The 21,720-nt window shown below is 39.0% G+C and overlaps 1 protein-coding gene across 4 annotated transcripts in view; it reads left to right on the top strand.

Moving 5' to 3' along the window:
• Positions 1-21,720, top strand: part of DCAF1 (DDB1 and CUL4 associated factor 1) — an 80,939-nt gene that overhangs the window by 39,767 nt on the left and 19,452 nt on the right. For all 4 annotated transcript variants that reach the window (XM_043979610.1, XM_043979613.1, XM_043979611.1 and 1 more), the window contains exons 9-22: positions 2,350-2,508; positions 4,193-4,372; positions 5,770-5,979; positions 7,732-7,901; positions 8,997-9,121; positions 11,558-12,812; positions 13,425-13,623; positions 14,739-14,821; positions 15,718-15,802; positions 16,654-16,887; positions 18,098-18,191; positions 18,982-19,086; positions 19,503-19,576; positions 20,203-20,304. In XM_043979610.1, the coding sequence (XP_043835545.1) occupies positions 2,350-2,508; positions 4,193-4,372; positions 5,770-5,979; positions 7,732-7,901; positions 8,997-9,121; positions 11,558-12,812; positions 13,425-13,623; positions 14,739-14,821; positions 15,718-15,802; positions 16,654-16,887; positions 18,098-18,191; positions 18,982-19,086; positions 19,503-19,576; positions 20,203-20,304 (3,075 nt within the window). The remainder of the gene's footprint in view (positions 1-2,349; positions 2,509-4,192; positions 4,373-5,769; positions 5,980-7,731; positions 7,902-8,996; positions 9,122-11,557; positions 12,813-13,424; positions 13,624-14,738; positions 14,822-15,717; positions 15,803-16,653; positions 16,888-18,097; positions 18,192-18,981; positions 19,087-19,502; positions 19,577-20,202; positions 20,305-21,720) is intronic.

Genomic DNA, 21,720 nt, shown 5'->3' with positions numbered 1-21,720 from the left:
GTATTGACCAGCTATGATATGCTTAGCTCTTCTCAACAATACAAGACAGTCCCAAAAGACTCAGATGGAAAATACTATCCACATCCAGAGAAAGAACTATGGAGTTTGAATGTAGATCAAAGCATACTATTTTCACTTTTTTGTGGGGGGTGTGTGTTGTTTTTTCTAATGGTTTTCCCCTTTTGTTCTGATTCTATTTTCATAATGTGATTAATGTGGAAATATGACTGTACATGTCTAGATTGCATTGCTTGCTGTCTTGGGAAGGGGAAAGGGAAGGGAGGGAGAAAAATTTGGAACTCAGTATCTTATAAGAATGAATGTTGAAAACTGTCTTGGCACGTAATTGGAAAAGTAAAATACTGTTATGTTGATGGTGGGGTGAAAAGGAATGTAAAAGTTAAAAATGAGGAAGGAAGGGAGTTACAGGCCTGGGAGATGGCATGGGCAAGCCAGAGTTACGGTTCTCCAAGGGTAGGTGTGGCGCACAGAATCCTCCATTTGCAACTGCAGTTGGCCATGTGCTAGCTTTGGCTTGGTAGCAGGAAGCTCACAGTAGTGGCTTTATCTGCAGAATTGGAGAAATTCCAAAGCCAGTGTCCTGGTTCTGAAGGCCCAGTTGCCCAGCTACTCTTGTTCAGTGTGCCACGATCCCTTAAGGTACAGAAGACCATGCTTTGAGCCAAATGTATTGGAGGGCTCCTGGCCTAGAGGCAGATTATCATCATCATAACTGAAGAAGGGCTTGACATTTTGTCAAATATTTTATATCTATCTTTCATTCGACCTTTAAGACAGCCCTTTGAGACAGGTGGTAGTACCCTCACTTTACACATGACAAAAACTGAGGTTTGGAGAGATTAAATTGTTTGCCTCTTGTCACAGGGGCAGTAAGGACCACCAGAGGTAGCATTCCCACCCAGGTCCAACCAACCAAATACACTGTTCTGTTCACTACAACAGAATGTCCCTAATGTCGGGTTCAGGAAGGAGCTGGTGGTACAGTTTGTTTGGAATATTGATTTGTGGTCAGAACCAGATGGGCTGCCTCTGGTAGTGTGAACGTGCTATATTCTGGAACTTGTAAGTGTCTTGATGGAAGCCTCTAGGCCCAAGCTCCAGCTGGGAGTTCATATTGACTTTGGAAACGGGAAATCCTCCCAGAGAAACCCTACTCTGTACCTCTTCAGCTGCACTTCCCTGCACAAGAGCTGTTCTCATGCTTCTTGGTTAAAGTTCACAGCTACATCATTGAATGTTACAGCTTCCTGGGACCAACCTGGTGGTCAGGAACACAGGGGCCATTCCTTCTTCCTGACTGCTCCCCTTTTTGGGGAAATAGAGATGCAAGAAGGCAGAGCCAGGAAAGAAGGAGAGTTAGATAGGGGTGTGGAGGGGAGCACACGGGGGCTGGCTGGCCTTTTGATGCACATGGTAAAGAGTTATGCAAGAAACATTGGGAAGTCATGCAATAAGTGGGCCATCTTGTTGAAAAACAAACCCAAACCCCAAAATTTTGTTGTAAGTAAGGATGTAGTTGTGAAACCGATAGTGCAGCTACATTTCTACAGAGGATTACAAAGTGAAGTTACATATACAAATAAGAAGTGACATTAGACAGAAGGCTCTTGGTTTTGTAATATATAAAGTAAAAGAACAGCTGATTTTTCTTTAAATTTCAGAGGTCCCACACACATTCTAAGAGTTAACTATCATTTGCACTTCAATTTCCAGCAACAACAACAAAATAGAACTCCCCCCCCCAAAGTATTTTTTACAGGTTCTCACTTAATCTTTACAATGCCCTGTACAACAATGAGGAGAAATAGAATTATCCTTATTGTACGGATTGACTAAGGCCTGCATGTGATAAAGTAAGTGGTTTTTGAACAGACAGAGCTGGGCCTGGAATCCAGATCTCTTCAGTGGTAGTGTGGTATGATAGAAGGAACACAGAACTAAGAATTCAGTATTCATAATTGGATCATTGTATTATGTGACAAAAATGGGAAGACTGCCAGACAGACTCCTTTAATCCCTTACTTCAGGAGACAATAAAATAGTTGAAGAATAACATCTCATAACTGTGTAAACTTTCTACTTGTTAGTATCTGTTATCTCATTCTCAAGACAACCTGTGAGGTCAGTTGTCCTGGCAAAAATATCATGGTATTTTGCTTGTTCTTCTATTTTGGGGGGGGTGGGGAGAGGAAATGAGAATCATCCTACTCAAAGTTATATATGGAAAATGAGGACTTGTGTGTTAAGTGGCCTACTTTGGAGGTTTTTTTTGAAAAGCCTTACATTGAGTTCTCTTGACCCATGCTAATTCTTGCCCCTTTTCTCCAGCACTTAGCATCACTTCTGCTCCACAACAAATTTGCCACAGAGTTTGTTGCACATGGAGGTGTACAAAAGTTACTGGAAATTCCTCGTCCTTCTATGGCTGCTACTGGGGTGTCCATGTGTTTATATTATCTATCTTATAACCAGGATGCCATGGAACGAGTAAGTACAGTGCTGCCAAATATATTGTGATAATTCTGGGGGACAATTTTTAGTCTATAAGCACACTACAGATAATTGAGTTTAATAAATGGAGAGGGAATTATTGAGGGAGTTGGATAATAGCAAAAGAAGCTGGAGTATAGATTACCTGGTATTACAAAGAATTCTAAAACTTTCTGAGAAAGCTTTTATTAATGAGAATATGTGGTCATGCTTAACTGCATATTAATATATGTTTGCATCAATAAATAGGAGCTATTTGAAACAAGGGAAAGATATAGACTTTGGGCTTAGGAACTTTGGGGTTTAGGCCAAGTGCCTCCTGTTGTTATATTAACACTATTCATCTGGGTACTTTCTTCTGTATTAGTTCTTAACAGTCCTGTCCTATGTGGATTAATTTTAGCATTAAGAGGGTTGAATATAGCTCCCAGATTTCTGTTCCTAGATAGTTTGTTTTAAAGACACATGAAACAATTTTATGTTTTCTCAGGATAAAATAACTCTTATGGTATTTTAGTGGTTTTGTCTTGAAAAATTTCATTTTAATATTCTAGATAAGTAAAGCAATTTAGATAAATTTTAAAAATGCATCTCTGTCTTGTTTTTAGACAATTTTCTATCCCTATAAGTTTTTCCTTTTCTAGTTCTGTACTTTGTTTTTCTAGTAAAGTGGAGCTGCTTAACTGCAGACTTTTGATACTTGTAGTAGCTTCATGAGTCTTTGTGAAGATTTTCCAGTAATGTAGGTGAGGCATTATGAGTTTTGGGGCTTCCTTTTTACTCTCTACTTGATGCTAGGGAAGAGAAGAACTGTAGTTACATCTATACAGTGCTTCAAAGATTGCAAAGCATTCTACATCTGCTATCTGATTTGATCCTCACAACAACCCTTTGAGTTAGGTCCTGTTATCTTCCCGTTTTACAGATGAGGAACCTGAGGCTCAGAGACATTAAGTACCTTGCCCAGGGTCACACAGCTAGTAAGTGTTTGAGGTGGAATTGAATTCAAAGTCTTCCTGACTCTTAAGTCCCATACACTGTGCACTGTGCCAGACTGTCTTCTCAGCTCATAAAAACTTATTTAATCCATAATGGTTTTTGGCATATGAAATTCTGATCGTGTTGTAGCATCTAAACATCATTTATTTCTTCGTCAAATTGCATTCAGAAGTTCTACTTTGAGATGCCAGTAGTGCATTTTCTTCATGGCAGTCATGGTGGTGGGAGTAGGTACTCACTCTGCTCTGGTGGTGGTACCTTTGGCCTAGAATGCAGACTCCAGCAGGTTGGGTGCAAAGAGCAAGAATGTAACTTCAAGTGGCTGGGAAGTTGAGGGATTGGAGTGAGGCTTCTTCTGACATGAATGGGATGGGAGTTAAGAAAATGAGGAGTAGGGTTAGTGATGAGTTTTTAAGTAATAGAAGGAAAAATGGAGCCTATACTACTTTGGGGTATCCCTCTTTTCCTTTATAGTAGTGTGGTGAAAGCAATATGGCAAAACAACAAGTAAGGAATGTAGGGAAGAGATTTGAGGGTCCACTCGGTTGAACTAGACTCTACTTCTACTTACGTTCTAGGATATGAGACTTTGTAAACTCCTCGCCTGAATGACTGACTTTCTAGCAAGTATAACAGTTTTACTTGATAAAAGTAAGCATCAGCACATCTCTTTTCTTGGCAGGTCTGCATGCATCCCCACAATGTTCTGTCTGATGTCGTGAACTACACCTTGTGGCTAATGGAGTGTTCCCATGCATCAGGCTGCTGCCATGCTACCATGTTTTTCTCTATTTGCTTCTCTTTTCGTGCTGTCTTGGAACTCTTTGACAGGCATGATGGACTTCGTCGCCTGGTCAACTTGGTGAGAGCTAACACTTTTGTTTTAGAACTTAGTGGAAAATTTCTTAAAATCACACCCTTTCATTGGATTCCTTTCTCTGCGAGGGAAAGGAAAGTTACTTTTTGGAAATGAACTCTTCAGGAAACACCCTGATGATGGAAGAAGATCTGTTTCTTCGTCATTCAGGATATTTCAGTATTGGTTGTAGAGGCCTATTCCTTCATGTACAAGTTTTCCTAACCATGAATGTTTCTTATCCCAGTAAATAGTGAATAATACAGTTTCATTTGAGTTATCTGGAAGCCCTAATGGAAGGCTTTTTTGGTATGGATTAATTTAGATTTTTTAAAAAAATTCATTATGTAAGCCTGAGTTAGGGAGTAAGAATAATTGAGGTTGGTTAGGTAAGGGTGTATATAGCATCATAGAAAATCTTCAAGGAGTGGCCTATTAGCTTATAAATAGTATCTATTAAAATTTTTTTTTTATGCTGTATTCATCATTAGCTTTCCTGGGTTAGAGCTTGTTAAGTGTTTTGTGAGTAGTGACTAGATAAATCTCTGATAAGTGGCATGTAGCATTGGTGGATCCATGATTTCACTGGTATGGGTGTTCTAACAGTGTATACTAGCACTCATTTTGTGTTATTTATACCCATTTCCTTTCACAAATTGTCCATAAAAGAGTCATCCAGTATGCTGAAAGCTTTGCCTTACATTTTTTATATTTTGTGGATACCAGTATTCTCTCTCCCACTCATGATACATGACTGGCCCCACCTCATTTTCCAGTCATCCATGTCCTTGATGTTTGCATTTGATATAATTTCTTTTATGCACATCATTATTGGTAATGTGTTGTAGCCTGTTTGTATCTCCCTTTTTTCTTTTTGTTTCTCAGTTTTGATTCTTCTAAGATCTTGGCGTTAATTATTCATAGTTATATAGATACCAGTACATGAATATTGGTGTTATAATTAGAAGGGGAAAATGTGACCTCTGTTCTCAAAAGGAATTACTCTTACTTAATATAGCTTTGGTATTTCTCTCTTTTTTTTTTGTGGGGCAGTGAAGGTTAAGTGACTTGCCCAGGGTCACATAGCTAGTAAGTGTCAAGTGTCTGAGGCCGAATCTAAACTCAGGTTCTCCTGAATCTAGGGCTGGTGCTTTATCCACTGTGCCACCTAGCTGCCCCCTGGTTTTTCTAAAAGATCCAGTTTTGTACCTGGAAAGAATACATATGCATTAGTCTAACCTACTTGAGTATAATAATTTGCATCCAAGATACCAATCTTTGGATAGTGTGTTGAGCTTTTATATTGAAGACTGCTTATCAGAAAGTTAAAGTTTTTCTTCTCTAACTGCCTTTCATTTTTCTGTTGTCCTGTCCTGTTCTGTTCCCTCTGTCCCTCTTCATAGATCAGTACCCTAGAAATCCTAAACTTGGAAGATCAGGGTGCTCTTCTGAGTGATGATGAAATATTTGCCAGCCGCCAAACTGGGAAGCATACCTGCATGGCACTCCGCAGGTACTTTGAAGCTCACCTGGCCATTAAGTTGGAACAGGTGAAACAGTCACTTCAGAGGACGGAAGGTGGTATTCTTGTCCATCCCCAGCCACCATACAAGGTAAGCAAGGATTGGGAAGGGCTTATTTTACACTTTTTTTTTAAGAGTGCATCATTGGTATGAGATACACACTTGATTTAATGAAATACTGTAGTGCATGAGTTCCCGTATTAGTTTTGCCTTGTGTATAGTCATGGACTAATTAAAAGTAAAGACATAGGTTAATTTCAGAGACTCTTTCCCCACAGATTTGAGTTGCCATGTCTCTTTCTTCTTTATATCAGAAATAAAAGGTTTACTGAGGTATGTATTATACAGAGCTTTCTTTTATAAAATCCTATATCACTTCTTGTTTTTCTATTTTTTTGTTACAAAAACACAACCCATGTATTATTATAGATAATATATATTATCTATATTTAGATTTGTATATTTAGATAATAGGTAGGTAGGTAGGTAGATAATAGATGAGCTATAGTAGGCTCAGGCTGATGCCTTGGAAAAATCTGAGTAGCTTGAAAAATACTCTACCCATTTTTCTTGTACATAAAACCATTTTTAACACATTTTAAATATCTCAAATGAAAATAGAGATAATTAAAATGTGGATTTTTTTGGTTTTGTCTTTTTGTTTTTGTTTTGTTTTTGCAGGGCAAATCTGGGTTCCATTCCTACTTCTGACATTTCACTGGGTCATGGACCCCAGATATGTCACTTGAATTGCTATGGGTTTTGATCCATTTGTCTGTAAAAGAGATGATTGTGTACATGAAACTGCTTGGTAAATAGTCAAGCACTATATAAATAAAATCTGATAAAGCTGTGTAGCTATTTACCATGGCTTTTTTTTTTTTTTTTTGGCATGGGGCAGTGAGGGTTATGTGACTTTCCCAGGGTCACACAGCTAGTAAGTGTCAAGTGTCTGAGGCCAGATTTGAACTCAGGTCCTCCTGAATCTAAGGCTGGTGCTTTATCCACTGCGCCACCTAGCTGCCCCAAATATAACCCCATTTTATTTTTTTGGTTTTTTAGGGTGGTCGGGGCATTGAGAGTTAAATGACTTGCCCAGGGTCACACAGCTAGTAAGTGTTGTAAGGGGCTAAAATTCTAGCTATTATGTCTAAAATCTACTAAAATCTAATGAGTGGTCACCTTAAATTCGAAGAGTTTAGACTTTTAAAAATTTATTAAGGAGCATAAGAATTTGGTGAGGAGAGAGGGGTAAAAAATCTAACTATTTCCAAGAGACCCCAGCATCCAACCTGCCATACTGAGGTCAGGATCCCAAGAGACTCCAACGCTTCCTTCCTCCTCCCAGAAGCCTCTTGTGAAACAGGAAACAGGGCCATGTACGTATGTACGTACGCGCACGCGCACACGCGCACACACACACACACACACACACACACACACACACACCCACACACACCCTGCAAGCTAATTGGTTGGCAGCCCTGCCCTGATTGACAGGTGGAAGTTCCGAATGCCGGCCAGCTTCCAGACGCTAGTCACATGCCTTCTCCTCATGGCAGAGCTTCCCTTACAGTATCTTTCCAGTAGGGGGTGCCATTCTAATTCTCACAGTGTCAAGTGTCTAAGGCCGGGTTTGAACTCAGGTCCTCCTGAATCCAGGGCGGGTGCTTTATCCACTGAGCCACCTAGCTGCCCCATGGCCTTTTACTAATTGTAGAATTGTGGAATCCAGAGGATCTTACTTAATTTTTTATTGCTAAAACTGTACGACTGATAAAGCACCAGAGAATGTGAGATGATAAAATTCTTAATGGCATGGTCTGTTTTCTCTGCATGTAGGCATGTTCTTATACTCATGAGCAGATTGTGGAGATGATGGAGTTTCTCATAGAATATGGACCAGCTCAGTTATATTGGGAACCAGCTGAAGTCTTCCTCAAACTTTCTTGTGTGCAACTCATGTTACAGCTTATCTCCATTGCCTGCAACTGGAAAACCTACTATGCAAGGTGGGACTAGAGAATTACTCCTAAAGTTAGATTTACCTTCTCTTTAAAAATCTCATTTGTTGGGCCATGGTATAAAGGAAGACATGAAATACAATGTTAGGTACTGTATACTACTACCTCTGCTCTACCTTATCTCATCAAATAAAAAAACCCTCCTAGTCTCTTTAAGGATACTCTAGTGTTTTACACACATAGAGTACTATGTCTAGTTTGTTTTTCACTTGTAAAGGAAGATATAACTAAGCAGAATGAGGACCAGAAATGGGCAGCCAAACTGGTGAAAGAAATGGGGGGTGGTTGCATGAAAATGATTTAAAAAAATTTTTTTTTAAAAATTTTTTTGTGTGAGGCAATTGGGGTTAAGTGACTTGCCCAGGGTCACACAGCTAGTAATTGTTAAGTGTCTGAGGCCGGATTTGAACTCAGGTTCTCCTGAATCCAGGGCCGGTGCTCTATCCACTGTACCATCTAGCTGCCCCCATGAAAATGATTAAAAGAAACTTCTTTTCGGATGGATGATCGCTAAGGAGAAAGGATCAAAATTCACAAAATCGTGAAGTTATTTTAGGAGGGTGAATGTGGACTTGTTTGCCAGATGTTAGAACAGTAGAACTTAACGTTCTTAGACTTAGGAAGGGACCTGCAATTAGTAATCAATCAATAAACATATATTAAGTGCCTACTATGTGCCAGGCTTTGTGCTAAATGTTGAGATAGAAAAAGAGGCAAAAGACAGTTCCTGCCCTTAAGGAACTGACATTCTAATACTTGAAATGGTAGGACAAGAAAAAAGGAAGTGTTTGTTAATATAGATGATCGTCAACTCTTGGTACATATTGTTCCAAAAGTGGTATGGGCTAAAAATATGAGGATCAAGAAAGGTGTAGATAAACTCCTAAATGATAGACTCCTTAGATTATGAAGAGAAGCTAAGAATATTTGGAGCATATTCCTAACCTTTTGAGTTATTTTATATTTTATTTTAAAGCTCCACTGTTTTCAGAGACTGACCACAGTCTAGTCTGACATTTCTTACACATTCTTTGGCTGTATCATACTTTTCATTTTGCCAAGTTCCTTTGTCTACTCTTTTAGGAATGATACTGTACGCTATGCTTTAGATGTCCTGGCTATTCTTACTGTGGTACCAAAAATCCAGCTGCAGTTAGCTGAATCAGTAGATGTGTTAGATGAAGCTGGATCCACTGTCTCTACTGTAGGTAAGTTGAATTTATTTTTTATCATTTAATCAACAAACATTTATTAAATGTGTATTGTGTGTTAGGTACTGTGTTCATTCCTGGGGATACCAAGACAAAAATGAAATAACCTCTGTTGTCTAGTAACTTGTATTCTGTTGGGGGTGGGACCTGAGGTTGGGGTGAGACAAACCAAAAATGTATACATTAAAAAATCAATACAAGATTGTTTAAGGAGGATGCTGGCTCTTGGGAGCATTAGGAAAAGCTTCATGTAGAAGGTAGTACTTGAGCTGAGTCTGGAAGGTGGTAACGGATTCCAGGAGGTGGGGATCTGGAATGAGAGCATTGCTGGCATTCAGGGATGGCCAGTGCAAAGACCCAGAGAGAGGGTTTAACATGAATTTTTTCTTTTGGTGGTTGGTACCCTGTTTGCCGTTCGGGTTTACATTTCATAGTACTGTACTTAACCAGAAGGCAACAATTGGTTCTGTGCTCTGTGGTTTGTCTGTGACACACAGTGTAGGTTAGCTGCAGAGACGTTGTGTGAGGAAATTGATGTTTCCATAGTAATATGATGGTGTTTTTAGGGTATTCAGCATTAATAATGCCCCATTCTCTTTTTTTAACCCATATACATTCTCGTTTGTGTCACTTTTTCCTTGAGACTCTGTGGGTTTTAGGAAAAGTTAAAGAGCATTTCTTTGATACATGTGAAATTCCATGGAAACCTCTAGGAAGAACTTTATAATCTTTTTTTTTGAGACATCTTTCAGTCAGGACCTCTGATATTGGTTGGTATTGATATTCTTTATACTATTCCTCACTACCCATATGTCTAGGCAAATCATTTCTCATGTGAGTTTGATTTTACTCACCTGTCAGTTGAGGCTAGCAACACTTGTTCTACCTTCCTTTCAGGGTCCTTGTGAGTTAAGTGTTTAGGAAACTTTAAGACGACAAAAAATATGAGTTACTGTTTTTGTATATAGCTTGCCTTGCTTTTTTTTTGGGGGGGGGGTGAGGCAATTGGGGTTAAGTGACTTGCCCAGGGTCACATAGCTAGTAAGTGTCAAGTGTCAGGCTGGATTTGAACTCAGGTCCTCCTGACTCCAGGGCCAGTGCTCTTTCCACTGCGCCACCTAGCTGCCCCGAGCTTGCCTTGCTTCTGACCACCATTGAATATGACTCTTGAAGTGAGTGACTATACCCTCACTCTTTAGGTTACTTTATATAGGCTGAATCCACAGCAGTGATTTCTGCAGCAAAGAAGAAACACCTTTGTTTGCTTGGAGCAGGGAGGCTCTTTCTATTTGATTTATTTAGAATTGTATTTTCTCGAGTTACAGGTAAAATACAAATTTTGATATCAATATTTTTAAAAAACACTTTGTGTTCCAAATTCTCTTTCCCCCTCTCCCCCAAGAACTCAAGTCAATATAAGCTATACATGAGCAGTCATACAAAACATTTCCACATTAGCCAGGTTGTGAAGGAAAAAGAGACAAAAACAAAATTTCAGATAAAGGAACTAACAAAAAAAATTATGCTTGAATCTGTATTCAGATACCATCAGTTCTTTCTCTTTAGATGGATTGCATTTTTCATAAGACCTTCAGAGTTATCTTGGATCATTGCATTGCTGAAAATAACCAAGTCATTCACAGCAGATCATCTTGCAGTTTTACTGTTATTTTGTATACAGTACATTTCACTTTGCATCAGCTCATGTAGGTCTTTCCAGGTTTTTCTGATAGCATCCTACTCATCATTTTTTTTATAGTAAAGTACATTTATATGTACTTAATTTTTTTATTTTTAATTTTTTTTGGTGAGGCAATTGGGGTTAAGTGACTTGCCCAGGGTCACACAGCTAGTAAGTGTTAAGTGTCTGAGGCCGGATTTGAACTCAGGTACTCCTGACTCCAGGGCCAGTGCTCTATGCATTGTGCCACCTAGCTGCACCTATATGTACTTTATTTTTTATTTTTATTTATTTATTTATCTTTTTGCGGGACAATGGGGGTTAAGTGACTTGCCCAGGGTCACACAGCTAGTAAGTGTCAAGTATCTGAGGCCAGATTTGAACTCAGGTACTCCTGAATCCAAGGCCAGTGCTCTATCCACTGGACCACCTAGCTGCCCCCCCCTCCCCCCATAAGTACTTTAAAGAGATTTCCTTACAATAAACCCATGAGGTTGATTGTTGCCAACAACAGTAATAGATAATATTTTATATCGCTAACGTTATACCTGACACAGAATTTTCTTCACAATAGCCCTCAAAGTAAATACCATATGAGAAGAAACATGTTTGTTTTGTGATCTACAAAGTATTAAAATAAAATTAACACAACTCCCAGTTCTTGTTTCTGATGTTCCTCTGAATCTTAACATGAATATCAATTTAAAATACTGGGAGAGAAGAATAAACAAATTTTGTTTTCCTCCAAATAGGCATCAGTATCATCCTGGGAGTGGCGGAGGGTGAGTTCTTTATCCATGATGCTGAAATTCAGAAATCGGCTCTTCAGATCATTATCAATTGTGTGTGTGGCCCAGATAACCGGATCTCTAGTATTGGCAAGTTCATATCTGGAACTCCAAGACGGAAGTTGCCTCAGCCTCCAAAAAGCAGTGAACACACCCTGGCCAAGATGTGGAATGTGGTACAGTCCAACAATGGTATCAAGGTGCTCTTGTCATTGTTGTCCATCAAGATGCCCATCACTGATGCAGACCAGATCAGAGCGCTAGCATGCAAAGCCCTAGTAGGACTTTCTCGCAGTAGTACTGTCCGGCAGATCATCAGCAAGCTGCCTCTCTTTAGTAGCTGCCAGATTCAGCAGCTGATGAAGGAGCCTGTTTTGCAGGACAAACGCAGTGACCATGTCAAGTTCTGCAAATATGCTGCTGAACTTATTGAACGTGTATCAGGAAAGCCCCTCCTTATTGGTACTGATGTCTCTCTTGCACGGCTGCAGAAAGCAGATGTGGTAGCCCAGTCTAGAATCTCCTTTCCTGAGAAGGAATTGCTTCTCTTAATTCGAAACCATCTCATCTCCAAAGGGCTGGGAGAGACAGCTACTGTCCTCACCAGAGAGGCTGATCTACCCATGACTGCTGCGTCTCATTCCTCTGCCTTCACTCCTGTCACAGCTGCTGCTTCCCCTGTCTCTCTGCCTCGCACCCCTCGCATTGCCAATGGCATTGCAGCCAGACTAAGCAGCCATGCCAGTGTAGCCTCCTCTGCCTCATCTGTCCACTCTCAGTCACGGCCTCCACAGGGTCCACTTGCCCTGCCTGGCCCATCTTATGCAGGCAGTTCCCCTTTGATTGGCAGGATCAGTTTTATCAGGGAGAGGCCATCACCCTGCAATGGCAGGAAAATCAGAGTGTTACGGCAGAAATCGGACCATGGCGCCTACAGTCAAAGCCCAGCCATAAAAAAGCAGTTGGACAGACATCTTCCTTCCCCTCCCACGCTGGACAGTATCATCACAGAATACCTTAGAGAGCAGCATGCTCGTTGCAAGAACCCAGTTGCCACCTGTCCCCCCTTTTCTCTTTTTACCCCTCACCAGTGTCCTGAGCCAAAACAAAGGCGGCAAGCCCCAACAAATTTTACCTCGCGGCTAACCCGCAGAGCAGCCTTTCCAAAGTACGGAGGGGTAGATGGTGGGTGCTTTGATAGGCACCTCATCTTCAGCAGGTAAGAAAATGCTTTTAACCTCTTAGGGAACAGGGAAATCTTCATACTGTAAAACATGAGCAATGTGAGCCTGGATTAGTAAGCCTTGGTAGCTGTTTTTTAGTTAAATTATTACAAAGTCAACATAGTTCTGTGATTGTGAGACCAAGCAGTGATTCTAGGCTCCTTGTGTTGTTGTCGTAGGCATCCTAGACAGACTAACTCTTCCATGTCAGGATTACTGGCTCCTCTAGAATCTGTTCTAATGAGCTGCCCTGAACTAGACCTTCCGGACTTGTTTCTGGTCTTGGCTCATATTGGTCTTTATTCTTTTCCATAGGGTTGGCATATAAATGCTGGAATAATTTTTAAAATCCAGAAAGAACTAATAATATAAGCTTTTAGTTTTGGCTTTAATATGAAAATGAGAAGCTTTTTCTTCCTTTCATTTAAAATGGAATCAAACCAGTTTTTTTGTCATTATAGCATTTACTGGGAAGCATTTGTGACTGTACCACCCCTATGCCTCCAACCAAACTCTGTTTTTCTCTGTTTAACTCAGTTTGCCTGAGTTTTCTTTTCCTTAGAGTTTTTTGATTTATTGTGGCTAATGATCTCTGTGTCTTTTTCTAGGTTCCGTCCCATTTCAGTGTTTCGGGAAGCAAATGAGGATGAAAGTGGCTTTACCTGCTGTGCATTCTCAGCCCGAGAGAGGTTTCTGATGCTTGGCACTTGTACGGGGCAGCTGAAACTTTACAATGTGTTCAGTGGGCAGGAAGAGGCTAGTTATAACTGTCATAACTCTGCCATCACACACCTTGAACCATCTAGGGTAAGAAGCTCTTTAGAGTGAGTTTGCTAAAAGCCCTCCTGCCAAGGCCTGATTGTTTTCTCATTGTACTCCTCTCATTGTGGAAGCCACATCAATAAGATCTATCAGGTTACAGTAGATAAGGAATAGGGACTGCAACTGTGATTTCATTAGTATAGGGTACTCCCAGCTCCTTCTACCAATGCAGGATGGCACCTTTTCTTCGTCTTTTGCTTCTTAGAATTGTCTAGAGCATTATTTCTGTAGGATCACATAGCTAGGATGTGTCAATGGGGGAACTTGAATCCAGTTACTCCTGGCTTCTGGGCCAGCTTTCTGTTCAGCACACTGTGGTGCCTCATTGCTTTACATAGATATGTAGTAAAATGTTCTGGTTCTCTAGCACAGTTCTGTCCGAGTGGAATTTAAAAATTCATTTAAAATTTTAAAATATTATGAGTTACTTGGAAGAGAAATATCACATAATTCCAATGTGGTGGCATATTACTACTCTTCTCAAGTTTTTTCCCCCCAAATGGAGAAGACTCACATTATCAGCACATCATTACTAACCCCAAAGGAAGGAGACATTTACATGTTTGAGGCTACCCAAATAAATACTCTAAAATTTGTCAAGTTCTTAAAAAGTGTCTTGAACAGGAGATTTATCTTTTGTTGGCCAATGCTACAGATGAGGAATACTGAGGAATATGACGTGATTTAAAAGGAGATGGAATAAATTTTGAATCTTTTTCTTTAGAATGAGAATGTGCTCCCCACTGGAATATTTTCATTGTCATTACTATGTTAGTGACTGCCACATATTACAAGGTTAGGAGTGTATAATGTCTCCAGGAATTTTTGTGTTTCTAAGGTCCTGCTTTCAGAATATAGTTATATCATGTAACTTATCTGTTTCTGGCTCCCATAGGAGTTCCTGTGGCCTCTGTTGCTCTATAGAACTAGGCTAGAAACGTATTTTCATAAGTATATTTTTGTGTGCTAGTTGTAAATGTATATACCTGTGTAGTGATGTTTGTAAAGCATTTTGCAAACTGAAATTCTATTTAAATGTCAGTTGTTAACTGTGTGTAAATATCTTATTGTTACTTAACTCAAACCACCTCCCTTTTTAGGATGGATCTTTGTTATTAACATCTGCCACTTGGAGCCAGCCCCTTTCTGCACTCTGGGGAATGAAATCAGTGTTTGATATGAAGTGAGTACACTCTTTGTCAACCTGGTCTCTGCCTTTAAAGGGGTTATTAGGAAAAGAAGAATATTGGTTGTTAGCTACTTCTGAATAAACTTTAATCCCCTAAATTTTTAGCTTGATGGATAAAGAAGAAAACTTACTCTCTTCTTTTATTCCAGAACTGTTTTTTCTCAGATTGAACCTACCATTGCAATGTTTAATGCAGCGTGGTGTAGTGGAGAGAGCGCTGGACTTGGAGTTAGGAGAGACCTGGGTTCAAATCCCACCTTTTGACACTTACTTTCTGTGTGACCATAGGCAAGTCACTTAGCCACCCTGAGCTTCAGTCTCAATTATAAAATGGGAATAGTAATATCTATAATACCTATATCACATGATTGTTGTAGGGTTTCAAATGAGATAATTGGATGTAAAACATTTTTTAGACCTTGAAATGCTCTTTAACTGTTAACTCTCATTGCTCAGCAGCATTCCTTCCCCCTCCTCCCCACCCCAGTTGACTGGATATGGCACGCGTCACACCTGTTTCCCATAAGAATTCTGTTAACACATGGCAGTTGGCTATCTTGCTGCCTCTGCATGTGGGTAGTTTAGAGCTTGAATAAAAGCACTAGGGCCCTGCTAATTATTTTGGTGATTAAGTTTCCTTCTCTTATGAGCCGAGGCCTATTAGCACTTTTATCTTGCTTGGAAAAATTAAGGTAGGACTCTCTTGTCAGATTTTTTTCCCAAGTCTTTGAATGTTTTGGTTTTATCTGTGGGAGTTGGTGAATCTAAATTCAAGAAGTTTAGCTGTGTAGAAAGTTGGGAATGAACTTGATGCAAGTTTTAAACTTAGCTTCTGCAAGGATCAGATTCCAGAGAGTATGATATATCTGCTACCTGTTACTTGCCTGCAGGCATTCCTTCACAGAAGACCACTACGTAGAGTTCAGCAAGCACTCACAGGATAGGGTCATTGGCACAAAAGGGGACATCGCCCATGTAAGTATCTTTGATTTTGTAACTTTACAGCTGATCGTGTACTTCTGTTTACATAAGATGCTTCTGACTGGAAGGCTATGGCCCTAAGTATAACTAGGAAGAGAGTTGTAGGCTCCACAAGAAAACCTTACAATCTGAGAAGCTGACATTTTCAAACAAATGGGTTTTGCGGGGAGGGTGCTTTTGGAGGGGGGTGCTGTTTTTCCCTTTCATTGTATCCCCAGTGCTTAGCACAGTGTCTGGCAAGATAGTAAGTGCTTAATATATATGTTTATTGATTGATTGTGTAGGTTAAATATCTTGGCATTTAAGCTGCTGTGAGTATTGGGACACTTTGCTTGAGTAATTGAAGTTCTGTGTTGGGGACAAATGTGTTGGAATATTTCAAGGAAAATCTTATACTATCCAGCCTCCTTTTCCATCTTCTACCCAAAGAGAGAGAGAGCTGCCCTTAAAGAATGAATAGTCAATAGTTAGACCATCATATATTGAGTTGGAAAAGGGAAGCATGCCATTTTCCCACTAGGCTAGATATACATTGTCCTTTTCCCAAGATGGTGATAGGGAAAAGAGGATTTCCTCCTACTCATCTTGAGGGGAGGCTTGACTCCTATTTTTCTTTCTTTTTCTTTTGGGAAAGGGGTATCCATTGAAAAAGCTACCTGTTATAGTTTAGAATTTTAGCAAAGATATAGGTTGGTTTCTTGTTAGGCAAGTTGGGAGAATTGGGGGTTGAAAAAATTGTCAGAAATGAGAAATCAGGGAAAATTGGGTTTGCAGATCTTTCTGTTGCAATTTAACTAACACATAAATCTGATAAATCTTCCTCACTCCTCTTTTTTTCTCCAAAGATTTATGACATTCAGACTGGCAACAAGCTGTTGACTCTCTTTAACCCAGATCTTGCCAACAACTACAAGAGGAACTGTGCCACGTTTAATCCTACAGATGATCTAGTCTTAAATGACGGGGTCCTCTGGGATGTCCGCTCTGCACAGGCCATACATAAGTTTGACAAGTTCAACATGAACATCAGCGGCGTTTTTCATCCTAACGGACTGGAAGTCATAATTAATACTGAAATTGTATCCTTCACCCTTACTAGAACTTCTTGAGTTATAAATCCTTTAAAGTTAAGATTGGGTTATAGTGCAGAAAGGTAGAAATATAATTCTACTGATTTTCAAAAAAACTAATATCTATTTAGTTCTTTTTGTCCCTTGTACTGCCTCGTAGACTGAGCATGTAGTATGTTAAACATCTGGAAGACAAATGAAAAATCTAGTTAGTCATCCAGTGTTTTTTGTAAATATATATGGTTGTTTTGTGTAGTATGACAAAAATTGTATAACTTGTTTGATTTTGACTTTTTTTTTGTTGCCATACAGATTTGTAATTAGTTGAAATACTGCTTTTCATCAGTGTAATTTAAAGGAAATCTTGATTTAGTAGTGTGGTTAATTTTAAAGAATATTTTTTTAATAGCCTACCTGTTTGTTAACTTATTAAAGCTGTGTTATGCCTAAAAAATTATTTAAAACAACCTTGCAAATAGCCTCCAGACTGTTAGAAATACTCCAAGCTAGACAAGTTACAGTTTTCATTTTTTTAAAAAAACTATCCTTCATATCTATTAGCTAGACATTTGTAAACTCTTTACAAGAAACAAAAATTCCAACATGAAGAACATCTTTTAAAATTTTTGGCTGAGATATTCATAATTGAAGCTTGTGTTACATGTAGGCAGATTCTCTTATTGTTTTGAGATGGGCTTGAGCCTTCAAAAAACTTTTGAGAGATTTTTTAATAATAACCAATTACATAGGGAATCATGTTTTTGCTATATTGTTGAGAATAATGACTAAACTTTTTTTTTAAGTTGTTATCTTATTGAGCTTCAGTAAAGTTTTAATTTAAGTATATTAAATTCTTTACTTAACAGATTAGAGAGAAAGTCTTCCATTTGAAGGGATTTTTTTGTAGTTCTTCCATGTATAGGAAGGCAGATTGGAATACTTCCCTCTGATTCAGGTCACTATTTCTATGGCATCTCAATATTATGAAGTGGCTCTCAGTTTTATCTTTCTCTTCCAGCTTTTCCATGTATTTTAGCAACAATATTCTGGTGTCTGTAATGTGGGAAGGTGTTGAGAGCCTTCACTCTTTAGAATCAACCTTTATAAACTAAGAGATGAAACAAATTGTTAGTTTCTTTGTTGACTTTCACCCTGGGTCTAAGAATAAGTTTAAGAAAAATTTTTTATTGGGGCTCTTCCTTCACTACTATTCTTTCAGTGGGACCTTCGAACTTTCCATTTGCTGCACACAGTCCCAGCTTTGGATCAGTGTCGTGTAGTTTTCAACTATACGGGTACAGTGATGTATGGAGGTAATGAATATACCCTTTACATTCTTCCCCTTCCTGTCTTTCTCTCTTTGTCGAGCTCCTAAATCTGCCAGAGTATTGTGTAGTTTTACTCTTGGAATATTTCTCCTGTACGTTGGAAAGCATTTGGAAATTTGTGAATGAAAAACAAAGTACTTTTGGGGGGGGTGGGGTGTCAATGAGGGTTAAGTGACTTGCCCAGGGTCACACAACTAGTATGTGTCAAGTGTCTGAGGCTACATTTGAACTCAGGTCCTCCTGAATCCAGGGCTGGTGCTTTATCCATTGTGCCACCTAGCTGCCCCCAACAAAGTACTTTCATAAGACAGCAGGATAGAAAATAAAAACAATTCTTAAAAGTGCTGATTTAAGGTCATACATATTCTGATGCTTGGTAACTAACTGGCTTCAAAGATGTAAAGTCTAAATTATGTGTAATAGTGATGTAAAATCTCTTGGAAATTAGTTTCTAGTCTTCATGACTTCTTAACCTTTTGTAAAACTACCCAATCTTCATAGTTCACTTTCCATTTACCAGTTTCGTGATGTTAGAACATTGGTTGTACTGCTTAAAATATTTCAGCAGGGGGAAGTAGATGAGTGAAAGAGGAGGATGTTGCTTAAAGACAAACTTGTGGAAACTACAAGGAGAATGTATCCAGAAGAATCATAACCAAATATAGTGAAATTCCACCAATACTCTTGGTTTTTTAAAAGACAACATTGTCTGGACCTCTGATTAAATTTAAATATCTTTTTTTTGGGGGGGTTGCTTTCTCTTCTCATAAACTAGCTATGCTACAGGCAGATGATGAAGATGACTTAATGGAAGAGAGGATGAAAAGCCCCTTTGGGTCATCATTCAGAACATTTAATGCAACAGACTATAAGCCTATAGGTAAGCATGAAAAATCATAATCTTTAAGTATGCATGTTTTGTAGGAGAATGCATTCTTAATGTCATATCCTCTTTTTTTCCTTGGGAGTTCTTTAGGTGTTTACCTGTTCCTAGGAAAACCACATGCCTACACGCACACATCCATATACACACACAAACACTACCATTTTGTTTTTGCAATTATCTTGGTTTCCTAGGAAAATGACTATAACTCACAAAGGGAGACTTGTCAAGTTTGTTCCTCCTTTTTGTTTTGAGAATTTGTGATTTTTCTTTTATTTAGAAAAGCAAGGGGAGTTAGGAAGGGGAGATGAAAAATAGAGCCAACCAGGATTTCTGAAAGTATGTTGAATTCTTTAAAAGAAAAAGAAAGTAATAACAAAAAGCACTGAGTTTTGTCACATTCTGTTTTCTAGCTACCATTGATGTGAAACGGAATATTTTTGACTTGTGCACTGACACCAAGGACTGTTACCTTGCTGTTATTGAGGTAAAGGATGCTTAGAAGAATATAGATTGTCTGGAGTAGAATTTATTCAGAGCACTTATAGTTAATTCTTTTATGATACATTTATATCATGCTTAACCTTTAGGTAAGACTATGTTAGATGTTATTTGATATGTTAGATGCTATTTGAAGTGTATTACCACTATCTATTGCTGTTATCAGATGTCTTGAGTGGTCCTTCTGTACCTATTTCCTGGGTGGTTGGGGGTGGTAGTGAGGGAGTGTTACATTTTTGAGATATTCTGTATAGGAACAATATAGTAGTACAGTTTTCGCACTGTAACTTAGAATTTATATCCATGGTTATCTTTACGAAATCTTCAGCATTGTAATATCAAAGCACAGGAGAACCCTGTGTGTGTGTGTGTGTGTGTGTGTGTGTGTGTATGTGTGTAATTGTGATAGCACCTACGCCTTCTTGCACTGCTTTTCCCTCCCTTTCTGTGCTCTAGGTATAATATAACATTTGCAGTCTGCTTAACAACATTTATTATTGCAAGCATCACTTTGATTGACACAGGGAGGTAATTGAAGGAAGTAGGTCAAAGCTGAAACAGATACCTAATTCTTCGGTGCACTGACTTCATATTTTATGGGGTGGATTTTAGAATCAAGGCAGTATGGATGCCCTGAACATGGACACAGTATGCAGGTTGTATGAGGTGGGCAGGCAGCGCCTAGCAGAAGATGAGGATGAGGAAGAGGATCAGGTGAGTGGATTTTATTGGAATTTCTTTCAAAGTAAATAGCATGGTGGGAGCCATTATTTTTATTGCTAAAAAGTCCTTCGTGGTGATGGTAGTGTTCCTTTTTGGAGATCTGATCTAGTCTATGTTAAATTCTCTTTAGCTTGTCATCACTTCAGTATTTGAACATTGTCATACAAAAATTGAATGAAGTTAATCACGGTTACTGTGAAACCTTGGCCACTAACTAGACACCACTTTTAAGTTTACACAGGTTACTTTGTACACAGCGGTGGTGTGTAATAGAACTCAACTTCTGTTCCTTTGATTCTCTGTGAATAACTGTCTAGTTGGTACAATTCCTGGCTTGTTCACATACAAATAATGTTCGGTGAATAGGATTTTGTTGCCTGGTGTTGGAAAACAACAATGAAAATTGCTCAGACATGATTTGGTATGGAAATATTATGACCCATTTGAATGTCTCAGTATTTGAAGAGATTTTCTCAGTATTATAGTATGTAACCTTTTTCATTGAAGTAGTAGCTAGTAGAGAGAATACTTTGATGTTTGGGGGAATTAATTTAACATTTATTCTATGCAGGAAGATATTTCTGAATTTTTCATTTAATCTCAGCCATTTTTTACTTCCTTATTTTCTCTCTCCTCCCCTGTCCAATCTACTCAGTTGCCAGAGTCCCATCAGTTCTCTCTTTAGTATCTCTTACCTTTGTCATCTCTTGACCTTTCCATTTCCTCTGCTTCTGGCATAGGTCAGGCCTCCTAACAGGTCTCCTTGCTTCTAATTTCTTTTCTCCAGTATGTCCTTCACATGGTTTTCAAAACACTTGTCTGATTGCACGGCTTAATTGTGTCATTCCATTGCTTGAAAACTTTCAGTGGCTGCCCAGTACTTACAGGATAGAACAGGGATTTCATACACAGGCACTTGAGATCCTTCTCCAGTCTCCAATCTTCCTTTCCATTGTTATCTCATACATTCTAATATTTCAGCCCAGTTGTACTACAAGCTTCACCATCTCATCCACTGGCTTTCCACCTCTGTGCATCCTCACAGGCCATCCCTCATACTGGAATGCACTCTCCCCCCCCCCCCCCCCCCCCCCATGTCTTTATTTCTTGAGGTCTTTCACTTCTTTTAAAACCACATTCATGAAGCTTTCTCTGCTTCTATCTGAAAGTGATTTCTCCTTCCTCAAATTTTTCATAACATTTTGTTTGGAACTTCTCATTTACATGATCACATTCTGCCTTCTACCGTACTTTTTAAAGATACTTATAATACCTTGTTGGAGTATACACTTCTTGATGGTGGACTTTATTATTTTAGCTTTTTCAGCACAAAGCATAAGACAGTATCTCTAGCAGGCATTTAGATATTGAATTGAATTTTTATATTAGAAATTGTCTTGGTAGTAT

This window comes from Dromiciops gliroides, chromosome 1, assembly GCF_019393635.1.
Source record: "Dromiciops gliroides isolate mDroGli1 chromosome 1, mDroGli1.pri, whole genome shotgun sequence".
Lineage (NCBI taxonomy): Eukaryota > Metazoa > Chordata > Mammalia > Microbiotheria > Microbiotheriidae > Dromiciops > Dromiciops gliroides.
Note: the sequence above shows the minus strand (reverse complement) of the source record. Positions and strands in the feature narration are given on the sequence as shown.